This window comes from Stegostoma tigrinum, chromosome 5 (genome assembly GCF_030684315.1).
Source record: "Stegostoma tigrinum isolate sSteTig4 chromosome 5, sSteTig4.hap1, whole genome shotgun sequence".
Classification (NCBI taxonomy): Eukaryota; Metazoa; Chordata; class Chondrichthyes; order Orectolobiformes; family Stegostomatidae; genus Stegostoma; species Stegostoma tigrinum.
The window spans coordinates 66,384,170-66,401,872 of record NC_081358.1 but is presented as its reverse complement, the minus strand read 5'-3'; the positions used below and the strand labels follow the sequence as shown (position 1 = coordinate 66,401,872).

The 17,703-nt window shown below is 39.5% G+C and overlaps 1 protein-coding gene across 10 annotated transcripts in view; it reads left to right on the top strand.

The window, feature by feature from the left end:
* Positions 1–17,703, top strand: part of LOC125451593 (oxygen-regulated protein 1-like) — a 179,394-nt gene that overhangs the window by 46,405 nt on the left and 115,286 nt on the right. For 5 of the 10 annotated variants that reach the window (XM_059646045.1, XM_059646043.1, XM_059646047.1 and 2 more), the window contains 2 exons: positions 5,696–5,842; positions 15,511–17,556. In XM_059646045.1, the coding sequence (XP_059502028.1) occupies positions 15,708–17,555 (1,848 nt within the window). In that variant the 5' untranslated portion in view covers positions 5,696–5,842; positions 15,511–15,707 and the 3' untranslated portion in view covers position 17,556. Of the gene's footprint in view, positions 1–5,695; positions 5,843–15,510; positions 17,557–17,703 lie in introns of those variants that run through there. The other 5 variants (XR_009445759.1, XR_009445758.1, XM_048528871.2 and 2 more) reach the window with 2 other exon arrangements.

The following is a 17,703-nucleotide window of genomic DNA, read 5'->3' as shown; positions in this document are numbered from 1 at the left end:
TGTACTGTGCTTCTTCTGATATTGATTTAATTTCTTCTTAGAAAAATAACCCACTGACTTCTGTATTTCTGATTCACTGTCTTGCTATCAGAATGCATCTACCTAAAATTACGACATCTCCAAAATTCCCTTGTACATTATCTTCTTCCTTTGAGATCTTCATATTTGTTTAATGTGTGCTTCTCAGCCATATTCTAGTATTTTGGTGGTTATTCCTTTTGTGTTGGCAGCCTCACTGATTCTTAGCTGTCAATGGCCTCTTCAAACTTATGTCAGGCTGGGCTTATACAGAGGTGGCAATAAGTAGTGTGCAATTGAATGTGGTCAAGGGCATCCACATCAAGGTCTGTGTCACTGTTGAGGACATCCTAAAAGTGTGCCTTATAGTGAGTGCCGACTGCCTGTTTGTCATTGAATGGTACTTCACTTATAGCTCTAGGTGAGGTAAACCCTTAAGTGCTTGGTCTTCACTGTACTGAAGAATCTATCCAGTGATCGCTGTCCATGAGTTGCTGGATTCAAGCCCTTTTTTCTTACTATCTTTTTACTGTTGTTCATGCATTTTTGTGTTGAACATCTGTATTTTTTCTTCTTTAGAACTGCTTTTGTTCCCATGAATTTTGGTAGTATTTCCAATTTCCTGTGTAGGAATGCCTTAAACTGGCAATTTAGTAGCTTCTCGAGCAGCTAGCTATTATTATCAAGTTGGTCTTTTTTTTTTGTTTTGAGAAACCAATTGCATCCTCAAGTACTGATAATGATGGATTTAAGAACCGGGGTTCCTGTTCACTGAGTATTGCTGGGTTGCTCATAAAAATCTAACTGAGTAGTTTGGACTTGAGGATTCTATGAAGAGCATTAACACTGAATTTCCTGTACCTGCTGGTGTTTTCAGGCCAGGTTGGTGGAGGCCATAGCGTGGATTAGATGATACTTAGCCCAGCACTTATCAGTCCCTTGTCATTGGCACAGTTAACACAAACATCCTTGTGGCCACTGATTCAGAAGATGACTAGGCCAAGAAAGTGCCACTGTCAGGAAAGAAGTTGTTATCATGAGGTACTTTGTTGGCCTCTTCTAAATGGGCTGTTTGTTATAACTAGGCCAAGTTTTAGACATTTCATTTCCACTGGTGCCACCTTTTCTGAATTTTCTTGCTCATCACACCTTCCAGAGCTATGAGTCCCTCCCAACTCTACAATTTGAAATCACCATGGAGGATCAGTTTATCTCTTCTTAGGACATTGGCTGATGAATGATATGGCAAGCTAGTTTTATGATAAAGTAACATCAATGTAGTTAGCTTTCTTCTTCTCAATTAACTTTCCAGAAGAAGGTATATCCACCATCTTATTCTTTTAACTGGCCTTCTTCTGCTCACCATGTCTCTTTCAGTACAGTAACATCGCGTCAGTTCCCAGGCTATGAGAATAGTGTGACATTGAGGTCTGTTATTGTCGGTACTGTCTGTGAGATCATTAATGTTTAAGGACCAATAATTCATTTTGAGGGGATGGAAGATGCTTGTGTATGGGTTCTTTTTTAATATAGTGTGGTCATTTGATATCGGGTACCATGCTGTCCTAATTGAGCAAGGCCTTTGCTTAAAGGCAAGAATCATTGAGAACAATTGTGCAGCACAGTGACTCTGTGGTCAGCACTGCTGCCTCACAGCGCGGGGGCCCGGGTTCAACTCCACCCTCGGGCGACTGTCTGTGTAGAGTTTGTACATTCTCCCTGTCTATGAGTTTCCTCAGGGTGCTCTGGTTTCCTCCCACAGTCTAAAGATGTGCAGGCTAGGTGGATTGGTCATGCTAAATTGCCCGTAGTGTTCCAGGATATGTAAATAAGGTGGCATATGGGGCAATGGGCCTGTGTAGGATGCTCTGAGGATCAGTGTGTACTTGTTGGGCTGAAGGGCGTATTTCCACACTGTAGGGATTCTATGCTTGGAAACCAGACTTTGCTGCATGGACAGCAAACAATGTACACATGATGTTGCCTCGAACAACCTCCCAGTCTCAGGAACCTTGCTTGTATGTCGTTGTTGAGGGAAATAGCTTGAGTGCTGGCCTACTGTCCTGCTCTGTTACCCTCACCTAGGTCTTGGCTCTGTCTCAGTAGCCTTCAAGAGAAGCTGAACTTGATACTTGTGCTCAGTGCTGTGCTGCACACCTCCAATAACAGACCCTAAATAAAACGCACACAAATAATCTTCCCTAAATAAGACCACAGATTTTTATAAAATGCAGGTATCCTTTCTTGAATAAAATGCTCAGAGAAATTTATAAATATATATGTCCTGATGTTTCAGTTGGGTAGGTGAAATCTTTTTATGTTTAAATATTTATACACCTAACTTTTTTTTATTTTTAGCTTTGCAATTAGCACCTTCTATTTACAACTAAGACATAACTATTTTCTTTAGCCAATTCAGCATTTCTGCCTGCCTCCAACTTTGCTGTAACTTCTTAAGGCAAGTTAATTAATTTATTCCTCTGCAGACTCAGTTTCAGATATTTAACTGGGGTCATAAATGGTAGGAGTACTTTTGTTGCTCGTCTAATTTCTAGTTTTAACAGAACTTGTCTGCTTTTGAATTCTGTTCCTCTATTAATGAACCCTGGCATTGTTTTAGTTTATGAATTTGTTAAATGTAATTGCTGTATTTATTAGCTTTTAAGCCTTTACTCTTGACTTCACTTAGACTCCAATTGGCCCATGTGTAGGTAGTTCCATTATTCTTCCATCCGACATTCACCACATCTCACTTATCTACAGTAGAACTATTTTTTTTTATCAACATCTTGCCCATTCTGCAAGGCTGTAACAAACTACTTTATACTTCTACCAGCAATCTCTCCTGTTCCATTCATGCCAAAGCTACAGTCAAGGAACTATACTACCACCTCTATTTCCTCAGAAGGCACAATGTATCATAGTTTGGTATGACAAGTGTTCTGCCCAAGACTGTGAGAAATTACAGAGTGTGAACGTAGCTCAGTCCATCACAAAAACAAACTTCGTTCCTTTGAGCTTAGCTGCACTTTCCGCTGCCTTGGGAAAGCAGCCACCATAATGAAAGAGTGATAATGGGAACTGCAGATGCTGGAGAATCCAAGATAATGAAATGTGAGGCTGGATGAACTGATGAAGGGTCTAGGCCCGAAACGTCAGCTTTTGTGCTCCTGAGATGCTGCTGGGCCTGCTGTGTTCATCCAGCCTCACATTTCATAATCTAACATAATGAAAGAACCCTTCTACCTTGGTTATAGTGTCTTTCACCCTCTTCCATCAGGCGGAAGATACAAAAGTTTGAAAACACATCCGAAATAATTTGAAAGCAGTTTCCTCCTTGCTGTTATCAGACTTATGAATAGACCTCTCACATATTAGAGTTGATTTCATTCTGCGCCTTCTCTGTAGCTGTAACATTATAACATTATGTTCTGCAATGTCTTCCATTACCCTGATGTATTTATGTAAGTTAGATTTGTCTGGTTAACATGCAATGGAATACATTTCACCATATCTTGGTATGTGTGACAATAATAAAGCAAATCATCGTAAAACCACATCAAAATACCTTTTTTCTGGAAATCCTCCACTGTATTAATATGCCCCAGTTTGATGGTGTTCCCAAATTTCAATGTAAGTTATTATATAAATGCTGTATCTCAAATCCAAAATACGATCAGTGAACAGACAAGTCTGAAGTGCTAAGTAGATGATCCATCTTGGCCTTCTCTAGATGTCCCCATTATCGCAGGTACTAGCCTTCAGCCGAATTGACTCACTCTGGATGATAGCAAAAAACTACTAAAGGTATTACATTATGCAAAGTCTATAGACCCTGACAATGTTCTGTAAATAGTTGCAATAATTGCACTCCAGAGTTATGCACCCAGGCAGTATACTCTCAATTTTTTTTATTCATTAATGCGATGAAGGCGTAGCTGGCTAGGCAGCATTTATTGCCCATCCCTAATTGCCCAGAGGGCAGTTTGAAGTCAACCACATTGTTGTGGGTCTGGAGTCACATGTAGACCAGGCCAGGTAAGGCTGGCAGTTTCCCTCCCTAAAGGACATAAGTGAACCAGATGGGGTTTTCTGACTATTCACAATGAATTTGGGGTCTTTGTAATATTCTTAATTCCATATGTTTTATTGAATTCAAATTCTACTATCTGCCGTGGCAGGATTTGAACCCAGGTTCCCAGAACATTATCTGGGTCTCTGATTAACAATCCAGCGATAGTACCATCACCTCCCCTACAAATTCAATTGTGCATCTGTAGAAGTTGGTGAGGGTCCTTATGGACATGTCAAATTCCTGAGCTGCCTGAAGAAGAGTCCAGATTCGAAAAGCCAGCTTTCCTGCTCCTCTGATGCTGCTTGGCCTGCTGTGTTCATCCATCTATAAACCTTATTATCCCAATCTATACATCTTTGTTTCACTCCATTCTCCTTCAATACCTTTTCTCAACAGTCCACTTCCACACTCTCTTTATTTCACATCTACCTGTCACGTAATGGACCTTATATAGCCAACCAGATCGAGCTTATACCTGTTTCCACCAACTAGGTTGAACCTACCATCAGTGTTGAATCCTTCCCATTGACAAACCAGGTCATACCTCCCAATAGTGTCCAATCCCTCTCATCGACCAACCAGGTTGTACTTATCGCCAGGGTCCACCATCACCCCTTCCCCCGCCCCTCCTCCTTTATCTGCAGCTCCACCTATCCCCACATTCAGTCCTGAAGAAGAGTAATACTAGAAGCGACGACTGTTCCTTTCCTCCATATGTTGCCTGCCCTGCTGTGTTCTTCTAGCCTCCTGTTTGTCTACCTTGGATTCCAGCAACTGCAGTTTTTTTTTGCCATTTACATGGCCTTTAACAGTATCTCTTCCCATCCTTATCTAGTCATGTTTAATGCACCAAACATTACAAAACAAATGCATTCAGAATTTGGGAAAAGTGAATATGGGGAGTTAGGGCATGGTTCAGTCATGATCTCACTTGTGCAATACCCTGAAAGATAATTGGACATAAAAATAATTCAAGTCCAAATTTTACAACAGCGCATTATTTCAGTTATCCACGCTCCTCGAAACACACCCCACTGATTACTAGTTCCTCTTATTTGTATAATCAATTCAAGTAATAAAAGCATCTGTCACCTGGTTCCCTCATTCCATTTGGCCTCACGTATTGTCTCAAACAATACTAGAGAACAATAATTTGGATGGTGGAACCAAGCTAGATGATCTGCTACTTCTACATTTGTATAGTTCCACTGTTGAAATATTCTTTCAAAAGTTGTTTTGTTTGTTACCTGTTTCTTTAATGGTTTCTTCAAATCTAGTGTTTCGTTTCCCTCTGGGCTTTCTTGTGCATTATAATGGTGTATGCTCTTTCGAATGCTCCATGTTAATCTTTTGCCTATAATGCTACCTAAAGAGCAGCGTTTTTATAGTACTGTATGTGAAACTTCTTGTTCTTCATACATTGCACCATTGTGAGTCTGAAATGAACAAGTTTCTTATTTTATGTGCACTGTATATCACTTCATGTTTGGTAAACAAAGACCTTTTCAGATTCGCTATCTGATGTTAGATTGTGCATTGGTGGAACTATGCAGGTTTTTTCCTCATTTTATTTAAATTACAAATCCATTCTGATTGTTTCAGATTGATTCTCTTTATCTTGTGAAGTATAAACTTGAAGCTGTTGTTGCTGCTGGTCGTGAGGGTTATAAGCTGAGAAAATACGCTGATTTAAAATTACCACAAATGTCAAATCATGATCAGTTCAAGAACTTCAAAGCAGAAAAAAACGTGAGTTTTTAAAATTTCTGAATGGATATTTGTATTGCACATTTTTTTTTCAATCTTATCCAAATGATAACTCATACAATCAAGAGTTCTCTGTAAATTTTATCATTTCAGCTTGTCCAGCAGGGGAATTTATTCTTATTTGCTGTTGTGGTCTGACAAAATTGATAAATTCACCATCTACAGGAAGCGAGATGACAAACGTTAGTCCAGTCACTCACCACAGTTTATAACTTGCAATTCAAATTTCACAGTTACTACCCAGCTTGTCAACTGTATTTTTTATAAAAATTCAATAATTTGATGTGTTTTAGTTGAAAACGTTACACATTTCCTGTGCTGCTCTGTAAGTGAAAGGATAGGTTCGAGGGATATTCCTGGATGCTGACAGTACAAAAAAACTCATGTATTAGAATTTTGAAAATTTTGTGTCAAAATACATGTCTGTGAAACAATCCAGTCAATATATCCATTACTTCAAATGTAGCAAAATCAGCCAACTTCTTGTAAGAGCCCCTCTCTGTCTGACTGATTTTTCTTATTTATTATACCCAAGAGGTACAATCTGAGAAGTTGAATAATTTTGATACTTTTTGTAGCATATTGGTTCTTAAGCAAATTTAGCAAGTATTGTTTGTTTTTCAATATCTTTTACTTGTTTCGTGAGTATTTTGGAGCAAGATTTGACCTTTTAGACTCTTCAGTCTTTCTTGCTATTTGATTAGACCATGGCTATGGTGTGACATTATATGATTTTCCTTCTTCAGAACGTGCTTCTTTATTTGAAGACGTTATACAATTGATTTATGTGGTTGATTTCTAAATTTGCTTTTGTGCTGGGGAACTACTTACTAATAACTTATATTATAAAATCACCAGCAACACACCAAATATATACTCTTGATGGCCAAGCTTTCTCATTCATTCCCTGCCTTAATTTTCATAGTTGTCTTCAGAGTGCTACTCAAATATAATTGCTACTTAGGTACTTTGATCTGTTTCAGAATGTTACCAGTGTTTGTGATACAAATGTATCACCTTTTTTGATAATGTGAGTACTGTATGATCTAATGAGTTTTGGTAAGTCAAATTAAAACAGAAACTGGTAATAATAAATAATAAAAAATAGAATGGGATGAAAGTTTAGCTCCCAATAGATATATTACAGTCTTGTATAGAAGTTGGTGCCATAAAAATTTGTAAACTGTGGAAGAACTGTGGAGCCTCAAGACAGGCCAAAGAATTCACAGTTCATGGACAAAGTTAAAACATAGGTGCACAAAACAAAATTCCACACATGGTCAGGCATTGAGGAAGATGTCAGTCCTAGGACCCATAAGTAGAAATTAGCTGATGAAATTCTACTGCTTCAGAAATGAAATAGACTCTGGCAGTTGTTAAAAAAAGTTGTGTATGTGAACTTTGAAAATTCTGTCTGAAGGCAAGTCTGTGTAAAACAATCCAGTCCATATACCTCTGTTATTTTAAATATAGCAATATCAGGAAGATTCTTATATAACAAAGTGGAGAGCTGGATGAACACAGCAGGCCAAGCCGATGAAGGGTTGAGGCCTGAAACATCAGCTTCTCTGCTCCTAAGGTGCTGCTTGGCTTGCTGTGTTCATCCAACTCTACACATTGTTATCTTGGACTCTCCAGCATCTGCTGTTCCTATTATCTCAGATTTTTATATAAGTCAACTCTCTAGTCTGTCTCATTTCTTTTCTAATATCTGTTGTGCCTCCTCAATGTTAACCTTCCTTTCTAACCTCTCTCCCCTTCTGATCGCCATTTGTTGTGCCCCTTAATCCTTTCTCCACCCCTTCCTTGCCTTTCCTTCTACACATACACTCCTCACGTTTATTGTATCCCACATATAGGTCTTCCTCCCGCCCACCATCTTCTAAATACTTAATCGGATCCCACCCTTTCCTCCTTCCCTTTCCTGCTTTCCCTGTTCTACTTTTTATCTCCCTCTACCCTGTTACCAAAACTCATTTCAGCTTTCTGTTTATCTTCTTTCCATGCTCTCTCCTCTGCCCTCTCCCCTTCCCGTTCTACTCTTACTTTAACTCTTCTTCCTCTATCTATCTTCTTTTACTCTACTGTTCTTATCCTCCCGTTTCCTTCATGGGTTTTGTCTAATGTATCCAGAATATTGTGGGAAGTAAGGGAGAAAATTGCAAGACCCCATGGAGAAATATTTGCATCACTTATAACTGCAGGTGGGGTGAATGATGATTGCAGCATGGCTAATGTTCTGCCTTTGTCTAAGAAAGTAGAAACCAGAGAACTACAGACCCGTGAGTCTGATGTCAGTTGTGGATATATTATTGAAGGTGATTATAAAAGATGGAAAAATGGACATTTAGAGGCAAAAATTGATTAGGGATAGTCATCATGGTTTTGTGCAGGCAGAGTCATGTCTCTCAAACTTGATTCAATTTTTTGAGGGAGATACCAAAAAAGATTGAGGGCAGAGCAGTCAATTTTGTTTACTTGGATTTTAGTAAAGCCTTCAACAATGTTCTGCATGGTAGACTAATTAGTAAAGTTAGGTCATGTAAGCTTCAGGACAAGCTTGCCAACTGGATACATAATTGGCTTAACAGCAGGAGACTGAGAGTGGTGGTGGAGCTTGCTTTTCAGATTGGAGGCCTGTCACCAGCAGGGTTCCACAGGGATCAGTCCTGGGTCCTCTTTTGTCTTTTATAGAAATGATTTGGATGAAAAAAAAAGAAAGCATGGTTAGTAAGTTTGCAGATGGCACCAAAATTGGTGGCATAGTAGACGATGAAGGGATCCTGATTAAATGGGTCAATGAACTGCAGATGGAGTTCAATCTGGATAAATGCGAGACAATGCATTTTGGTACAACAAACAAGGGTATGGTTTATAAATTTAAATGTAGGGCCTTGGGTAGTGTTACACAACAGAGGGACCTAAGGGTGCAGGTACATAATACTTTTGAGTACAGGAGTTGGGAAGTCATACAGGAATGACATTGGTTATGCCTTGTCAGCATTTGGTGTGTCCAGTTCTGGTCACCCTGTTATAGATTAGATTCCCTACAGTGTGGAAACAGGCCCTTTGGCCCAACAAGTCCACACCGCCCCTTACAGCATCCCACCCAGACCCATCCCCCTATAACCCCCACACCCCTGAACACTATGGGCAATTTAGCATGGCCAATCCACCTAGCCTACACATCTTTGGACTGTGGGAGGAAACCCACACAGACATGGGGAGAACGTGCAAACTCTGCACAGTCGCCCGAGGCTGGAATCGAACCTGGGTCCCTGGTGAGGCTGCAGTGCTAACCACTGAGCAAACATGTCACCCTGGATAGGAAGGACATTATTTAGCTGGAGAGGGTTCAGAACAGATTTATCAGGGTGTTGCCAGGTACTGAAGGTTCACGTTTAAAGAAAGGCTGGATGGGCTGGGATTTTCTTCACTGGAGCGGAGGAGGTTGAGAGTCAAGATGACAGATGTTTACAAAATAATGAGGAATAAAAATAGAGTTACTGGTAATTGTCTTCCCCCAGATTGGGGGATTTTTCAGGTGAGAGGAGGGAAATTTAAAAATGATATAAGGGACAATTTTTTTATGTAGAGAGTGGTTCATGTGTGGAACAGACTTCTTGCAGCAGTGATGGATGTGGGTACAATTGCAATGTCTAAAGACATTTAGATAAGTACATGAATAGGAACGTTTTGGAGGGATGCGTGCCAGGACCAGGTAGATGTGACTAGTTTAATTTTGGATTATGTTTGGCATGCACTGTTTGATCTGTATCCACGCTGTATGGCTGACTCTCCTTCATTCCTCTACAATTCTTTTCTTCTGTTTGTTTCCTTCATTTCTTATCTTACCCCTTTCTTTGTGCAACCGTCTTCTCGTTTATTTCTGTTTATTCACCTTCCCTCTTTTCCCACTAGCTATTTCTCCTCTCTGCCTTCTTCAACATGTGAATCTTCCCATTCCTAATAACACCTTCCCTGTTCCTCCTTATCCTTTTGTCTTTGCCTTCTCTGATTCTTGATCATTTATAGAATCATACAGTATTGCAGAGCCCTTCAGCCCATGATGTTGGCACAGAAAAAGCTATGCTAAATATGCATGAGTATCACTTGCTAGCACTTGGCTGATAGCCTTGAATGCTATGATAGTTCAGATGCTTGTTGAAGTATGTCTTAAAATTTTTGATGTTTCCGCTTCAACTCCACTCCACGGCAGTTAATTCCAGATTCCCACCACACTGTGGGTGAAAACATTCTTCCTCAAATCCCCTGTTAACCTCCTCCTTTTCACCTTTATAAATTATGTCCCCCTTTTAGTGATGCTTCAACCAAGGGGAACAGCTGCTTTCTTTCAACCCTGTCCATGCCCCTCATTAATTTAATGCACCTCAATCAGTTACTCTCTGATGAAGGGTCTAGGCCCGAAACGTCAGCTTTTGTGCTCCTGAGATGCTCCTGGGCCTGCTGTGTTCATCCAGCCTCACATTTTATTATCTTGGATTCTCCAGCATCTGCAGTTCCCATTATCACAGTTACTTTCTTAGCTTTCTCTGCTCTAAATAACAATCTGTGCTTATCCTCTCTCTCTTCATAGATAAACTACTGCACCCTAGACATCATCCTGGTAGATCTTGTTTGCACCCCTCCAGGGCAATTACATCCTGTCCAAATAACACTGCACATAACTTCAGCAATGGCTTAAACATCTTCTGTACAGCACCATATTAACGTCTTTGCTCTTAAGATCTGTGCCTCAAGTGATAAAGGCAAGTGTTCTGTATGCCACCTCAACTACCTTATTAACCTGTCCAACCTTCTTCAGGGATCTGTGGACAGATAGCCCAAGATCATTCTGTTCCTCTGAGCTTCCTAGCGTCCTGCCATTCATAGACTCAGAGCCATAGAGGTTTATAGCATAGAAACAAGCCCTTCTGCCTAACTTGTCTATGTCACCGAGTTTTCGCAATTAATTTAGTCCCATTTGCCTACAAATGGTCCATATCCCTCCATATCTGTCCCATCGATGTACTTGCTCAATTGTTTCTTAAATGACATAATTATACTTCTTTCTACGATTACCTCTGGCAGTCCATTCCAAGCATTCACCACCTTCTGTATGAAAGAATTCCCCCTCTGGACCATTTTGTATCTCACCTCTCTCATCTTAAACCTATCCCCTCTAGTTTTAGACTACCCTACCATTGGGACAAGTTGTTGGATGTCTACCTTATCTGCGCCTCTAATGATTTTGTAGACGTCAGCCTCCTATGCTCCCTGGAAAAAAAAATTCCAACTTATCCAGCCTCTCCTTATAACTCAAACGTTTCAGTCTGGGCCACATCCTGGTGAATCCTTTCTGCATTCTTTCTAGTTTAGTAATATCCTTTCTATAGTAGCATGACCAGAACTGCCCAGAGTACTCCAAATATGATCTGACCAATGTCTTCTGCAGCTGCAACAAGATCTCCCAGTTCCTATACTCAATGCTCTAGCCGATGAAAGCTAAGCATGCTGAAAGCCATCTTCACTGCAGTCCACCTGCGATTCCACTTTAAAGCAGCTATGAACCTATACCCGTAGATCCCTTTGTTCTATGATTCTTCACAAGGCCCTACCACTGATTGTGTAAATCCTGCCCTGGTTTCGTCCACCAAAATGCAATACTTGCATTTATCTAAACTAAACTCCATCTACCATTCCTCAGCCTGCTGTCCCAGTTGATCAAGGTCTCACAGATAACCTTGTTAACTGCCCACCAATCTTAGTGTCATCCGCAAATGTACTAACCATACCTCCTAAATTCTTATCTAAATTATTTATACATAAATATAAATCTGTTTATATAGATACAAACAACAATGGGCCCAGCACTGATCCTTGTGGCACGTTAATGGTCACAGGCCTCCAGTTTGAAAAATAGCCCTCTACCACCACTCTGTTTTCTACCTTCAAGACAATTTTGCATGGAATTAGTCAGCTCTCCCTGGATCCCATGGGATTTAACCTCATTCAGCAATCCACCACATGGTACCTTGTCAAAGGCCTTGATAAAGCCCATGTAGAAAGTGTGACTAAACTGCCCTCACTATTTGCTTGATCACACTTTTAAAAACTCAAAGCCATACAATCACTAATGAACCCTGGCCCCTCCAAATGCCTGAAGATCCTGTCTCTCAGAAGCCCCTCTAACAACTTATCCACCACAGTTTTTGGGTCATCAGTCTTTAGTTCCCAAACATTTCCCTTCAGCCTTAATGCACAACATTAGCCATTCTTCAATACTTCACCTGTCATTGTTGAAGATACAAATATATTAAGGGCCCTGGAATTTCCTCCCTAGCCTCTAAAGCCCTGGGATACACTTCATAGGTCTGAAGAATTTATGTATCTTAGCACATTGTAAGACTTCCATCACCAGCTCTTCTGTAATGCGGATTTTCTTCAAGACATCACTGTTTATTTCCCCAAGTTCTGCAGCATCCATGTCATTCTTAACAGTAAATACTGACAAGTATTATTCATTTAGGATCTTACCCATCACTTGTGACTCAGCGCACAGATAACCTTATTGATCTTTAAAAGGTCCTATTCCCTCCCTGGTTACTCTATTTTTCCCTTCATGTACTTGTAGAATCCCCTTGGATTCTTCTTTACCTTGGCCAGAGCAATCTCCAGTCCCATTTTAGTCCTTTTTATTTTGCTAAGAAATGTACTTTGACACCCTCTATATTCCTCAAGGAATTCATTTGAACCCAGCTACCTATACATGTCAACTACTTTATTCCTTTCTCTTGACCAGGGCCTCAAAAGCTCTATCCAGGGTTCCCACAGCCCTGCCAGCCTTACCATTCACTCTAACAGGAACATCAAGCCTCATTAACTCACTTTTAAAAGCCTCCCACTTACCAGGCATTTCTTTGCCTGCATACAATCTCCCAAATCAACAATTTTAAAGTTTCTATCTAAGACCATTAAAATTGATGTTTCCCCAATTTAGAACTTTGTCTTGTGGACCAGACCTATCCTTTTTCATAGCTATTTTAAAACTAATGGAATTATGATCCTAGTCCAAAAGTGCTCCCCCACTGACACTTCATCACTTGCCCTGCCTTATTTCCCAAGAGGAAGTCAAGTTTTGCCCCTTCTCTAGTTGGATCATCTACATCCTGCATGAGAAATTCTTCCTGAACACACTTAACAAATTTCTCTCCATCCAGACCATAAATACTATGGCAATCCTGGTCAATGTTAGCACAGTTAAAAACCCCTGCTATTACAACCCTATTATTCTTGCAAATATCAGTGATCTCCTTACATGTTTAGATCTCCCTCTTACTATTGGGGTATGTGAGGTACAATGCTAACAAAGTGATCTCTCCCTTATAATTCTCAGTTCTACGCATATAGACTCAGTGGACAAATTCTCACGAATGTCCTTTCTAAGCACTGCCATGATGTACATTGAATATTCCCTTGTTCTATTCCATCTTCCAACTTGCATCACCTCACGCTTACCAGAGTTTCAAATTTCATATATTCTTCCTTTCCCTTTTCTACCTACTTTCTCCTATGGCCTTTTTCTCTCCTGTCCTCTAATATACCACTCTTCTTTTTTAAAATTTTCTTCATCTCTCTTATCAATTCTTCTCTTCCTCCCAATTTTTCTTTCTTTCCATCACAGTCATTAATTAGAATTTGATAGGGCCCTTGGATGTGAGTTGAGATGATCCGGGAACATAACATGGGGTTGTGTTACAAGTTACAGACCACATGGGGAGGTTGCTCTGTAAAGCATGTTTGTCTCCCAACCTGCTCTAGATGAGAATAGTTCCTCCTGACCAGGCGCTGTGTGATTCGCAGAGGAATCCCTCTCAATAGTAACTACTGCTGTGCGTGACACTGTGGCTTAGTGGATAACAATGCTGCCTCACAGCACCACGAACCCAGGCTTGATTTCAGCCTTGGGTGACTGTCTGTCTGTTTGCCCGTATGGAATTTCTTTCATGATCTTTCTGTGTCTGCATGAGTTTTGGCTGAATGCTCTGGTTTCCTCCTACAGTCCAAAGATGTACAAGTTAGGTAGATTGGCCATTCTAATTTGTCCATAGTGTCTAGGGATATGCAGATTAGGTGAATTAGCCATGATAAATGTGGGGTGAGAGGGATAGGGTAGGGGTACGAGTCTGGATTGGATGCTGTTTGGAGGGTTGGTGCATATATGATGGCCCAAATGGCTTCTTTCTGTATGCACAGATTGTATAATTCTCTGATTCCTTATTCAATGGAAACACCGTCAACATCAATCACCTTTGTTCACCTTCTCTTGAGGGTAGCATGACATCATTGTTGCTGCTTCTGGTTGGATGCAATCCCAATAATAGCCAACAGTCCTGACTGCACTAATAGAATTGAAAAACTGCCAGTAGTTCCTGAAGGTGGGATTTCATCCCTTAAAGGGACAGTGTTCCCAGTAACAGCTCATTGGCTGTCTAATTGCCACAGACTCTGGTTAGGTTCCATGAAATGGGGGACCCAAAGGCCTCTACCCGTGACTACCTACTCCAACAAAATTCTGCCTACTCCCCCATCACCTATCCCAAATTCTTCTTTTGCACCAGTGTTCCTTCTTGTCATTGCCTTCACTTTCTTCACGGGTGCCTTAACATTCTTCACCATGTTGTCTCTCATCTTTTTCCTGCCTTTAGCTCCTCCCTGTATTCTTCCTCCTTTTATCTCATTTTCTGGGCTAAACTTTGCTTGGCTTCTCATACCCACTAGAAAAGAAATGAAAATGGTGAACTAGGCTCTTCTCTGGCAGGCTACCGGCCAGACTTTACGTTCAGTAGGACATTAGTCATCTAGGGACGAGACTTGCTATTTGAGAAATTCTGGCAAGGACACCATTAATTTTAGCTCAAGGACTGGTGAGCTTCCTAACTCTTCCCGCGCCACAGTGAAAATTGCAGACTGGTGGGGGTGAGCAGGTAAGGGCCAGTAAGAGTAATTGTGGCCTTGTCCTCAATTTTCTGTCCCTACCACCTGCCAGCACTTCTCTGAATTGAACTTCAAATTTTGATGTACGTCTTTCTTTCTTACTCCCTTCACTCCTCTTCCAGATTTTGTTTGCTCTCCCCTTTCCTCTTCAATTGCCCTGGCCTCCAACCCAGCTACACTAGAAAAATTCCCTTTAACGTCATGTGAGTTACTTTATCAACATAATAGAATAACAAATGCGAAAAGTTTAAACTATAGTATCTATGGTATAAGTGACAATGTTGTCATACTAGAGTAGTTAATTTCAAAATGAAAGAAGTTTTTTTAAAGAAAGCATATTTCTACCAAGGTTATTTCAATAGAAAGTTAAAAAATGTAAAAGGAGTGGTGGTTAATACTGCATTTTTTTTCAGTTTTTATAGTTTTTTTTGAAAATGAAATTTTATTTGATATTTGTCTTCCCTGATACTTTTTGTGCTTCATCTAAATAATATATTTGTGTAATTAATTTATTTACAAAGTTTCTTTGCTAACCTTATTATTTCTATTTTTTATATATTTTCTTGCCTTCTATTGTCCTGCATCTTTGCCTGATGTACTTTGGGACTGAGGATCCTCTTCTTTGTTTTTGGCCTCCTCCTGTTTGTGTACAGATAAGGCAAGGTCAGGGAGAAGACAATGGAAGATTAATTCAATATCTCCTTCTAGCTCAAATTCTCAACTTTACTCCACATCTTCTGGTAAATTATACGTAGATGACAATAAAAACTTTTTAGCGAGCAGCTTCCCTTTACCTGAAAATGAAGCATGCTCTGACACAAGTTGCATTTACACAAGAGAAGATAAGCTCATGATACCGTCAGAAGATGACATTGAGAAGTTCATATACATGAATGAGGATGGCAGCATGACAGTAGAAATGAGAGTACATCTCCAAATAAAAGAGCGAGAGACAATACAATGGAGTACTACAGTTAGTCGTTCCAATGTATGTAAAGAGACAATTAATGCTTGCAATTCACACCAGGAATCTAATGTTGAATCAACAGATCTGATTAGTGTACATCCTCAACATAATCCTAAAACATTGCATTTTGAAAAATTGGAACATGAGCAAGAATTTGATAATCTTCATCTGCCACAAAAATGCACACTATGTATAGAACAAGATAATGCTGGACATTATCATATTTGGCAAAATAATTCTTTATGCACAAAAGAAAATCTTCCTGACTTGGAGATGGAATTGGAACCATCATACTGTTACAAGAGAAATCCTGATCCTGGAAAGATAATGCAGAGTCAGTTAACTCTGAAAAACATGACCGTAAATCCTGATGTGAAAACTACTGCAAATATTGTTACAGGTCCAAACCTGGAGGAGTCAAAACTTGGAGAGGGTATAATTGAGCACTGTTGTGAACATTTTTCAATGTCCAGATCAAAGGGATCTTGTAAAAGAACTAATCATGTTATTTCTGATCATTTTCAAACATGGGAAGAGATTAATGTAAATACTCAAGGGGAAGAAAAAGCAATCTTTGATACACGTACATCTTTTGTTTTGAAAAACACTACTTCAATGTCTTCAAGACCTTACTATGAAAATCAATTAACTATAATGAAAATATATTCCAACACTGAACATACAGATACAACAAATATGTTCCCACAATATTTGGAAGAAATTGGATGTGGTAGTTTTGCAGAATTAAATTTGAGACCCAATTCAGCAGATCCAGCTTGCTCCATTTCAAAACAAGGAGAAAAAGATTTAAGATCAGTGAGTGCTTTATTCAGGTATTCTAGACCTTCTGCATCAATTTATAATGAAGCAAATGGCTTGCCATCTAGAATGGTATATTCAGATATATTTATGGGAAGAAAACAAAGAACAGATGTAAACACAAGCTTTTCTGAGATTTGTGAATCCAGAATGTGTTGCTTTTTGGAAAATTTAAACAATGATTCACAGTATTCACAGAGTTCTGCAAAAAGAAATCAGGAATGCATTAGAACTATGGAAGTCGAACTGCCAGCTAATACAGATTCAAATGATTCTTTATCTACCAATGAAGAAGAAGGAACTTTTTGCAGAACTGATAAGGCAAACCCTGTCATCAATGGTACAGTGACTACATGTTGCAGAATAAATGAGGAGAAATCTAGAGAACATGAAAAATTGGAGAAAATCCAAGAGAATGCAAAGTTACACCCAGAATACAGCAGTTATTCACAAAAAGTTCAACTACGAGACCAGCTTGAAAAAATTGATGTTTTGAGTGATAATTGCACTACTTCAAGCAGCAGTCAAGAATCATTAGTGATTGAAGCTGACAAGTATCAGACCACTGATTTTAATCCTATTGAAAAGTCTAACAAAAGCAAAGTGACATGCCATATTGAAACCAGATGTGATAGTTTTGCATCTCACAAGTCAACAGGATTGATACATCCTAAAGAAATCAATTCTAATCTGTTGTCAATAATTTGTCCACCAGACAAAAGACCTAGTAGTACAGAATTACTGGACAATAAATTACAAAGATTGGGAGACCAAGGCATTAGTACCATCAACAACAATGATAGCTCTGTGACATCTTCCTCTGAGGTAAATATTTTCCAAGATATTTTTTCTTCAATAAGACCCTGCAAAAAAGAATTACACTGGTATCATGAAGAAGGCAGTGTAGTGTAGTTACAGCTCGTAAAAATTCTAATTTTCCAGAAAGTTCCTTGCTGAAAACCAAACTTGACTCTGAATCTCTTTCAGGTGGAAATAAAAAACAAATTACCAATGTCAACAGTGGTTCAACAGAAAACAACATCCAAAAGAGTTGTTCTAA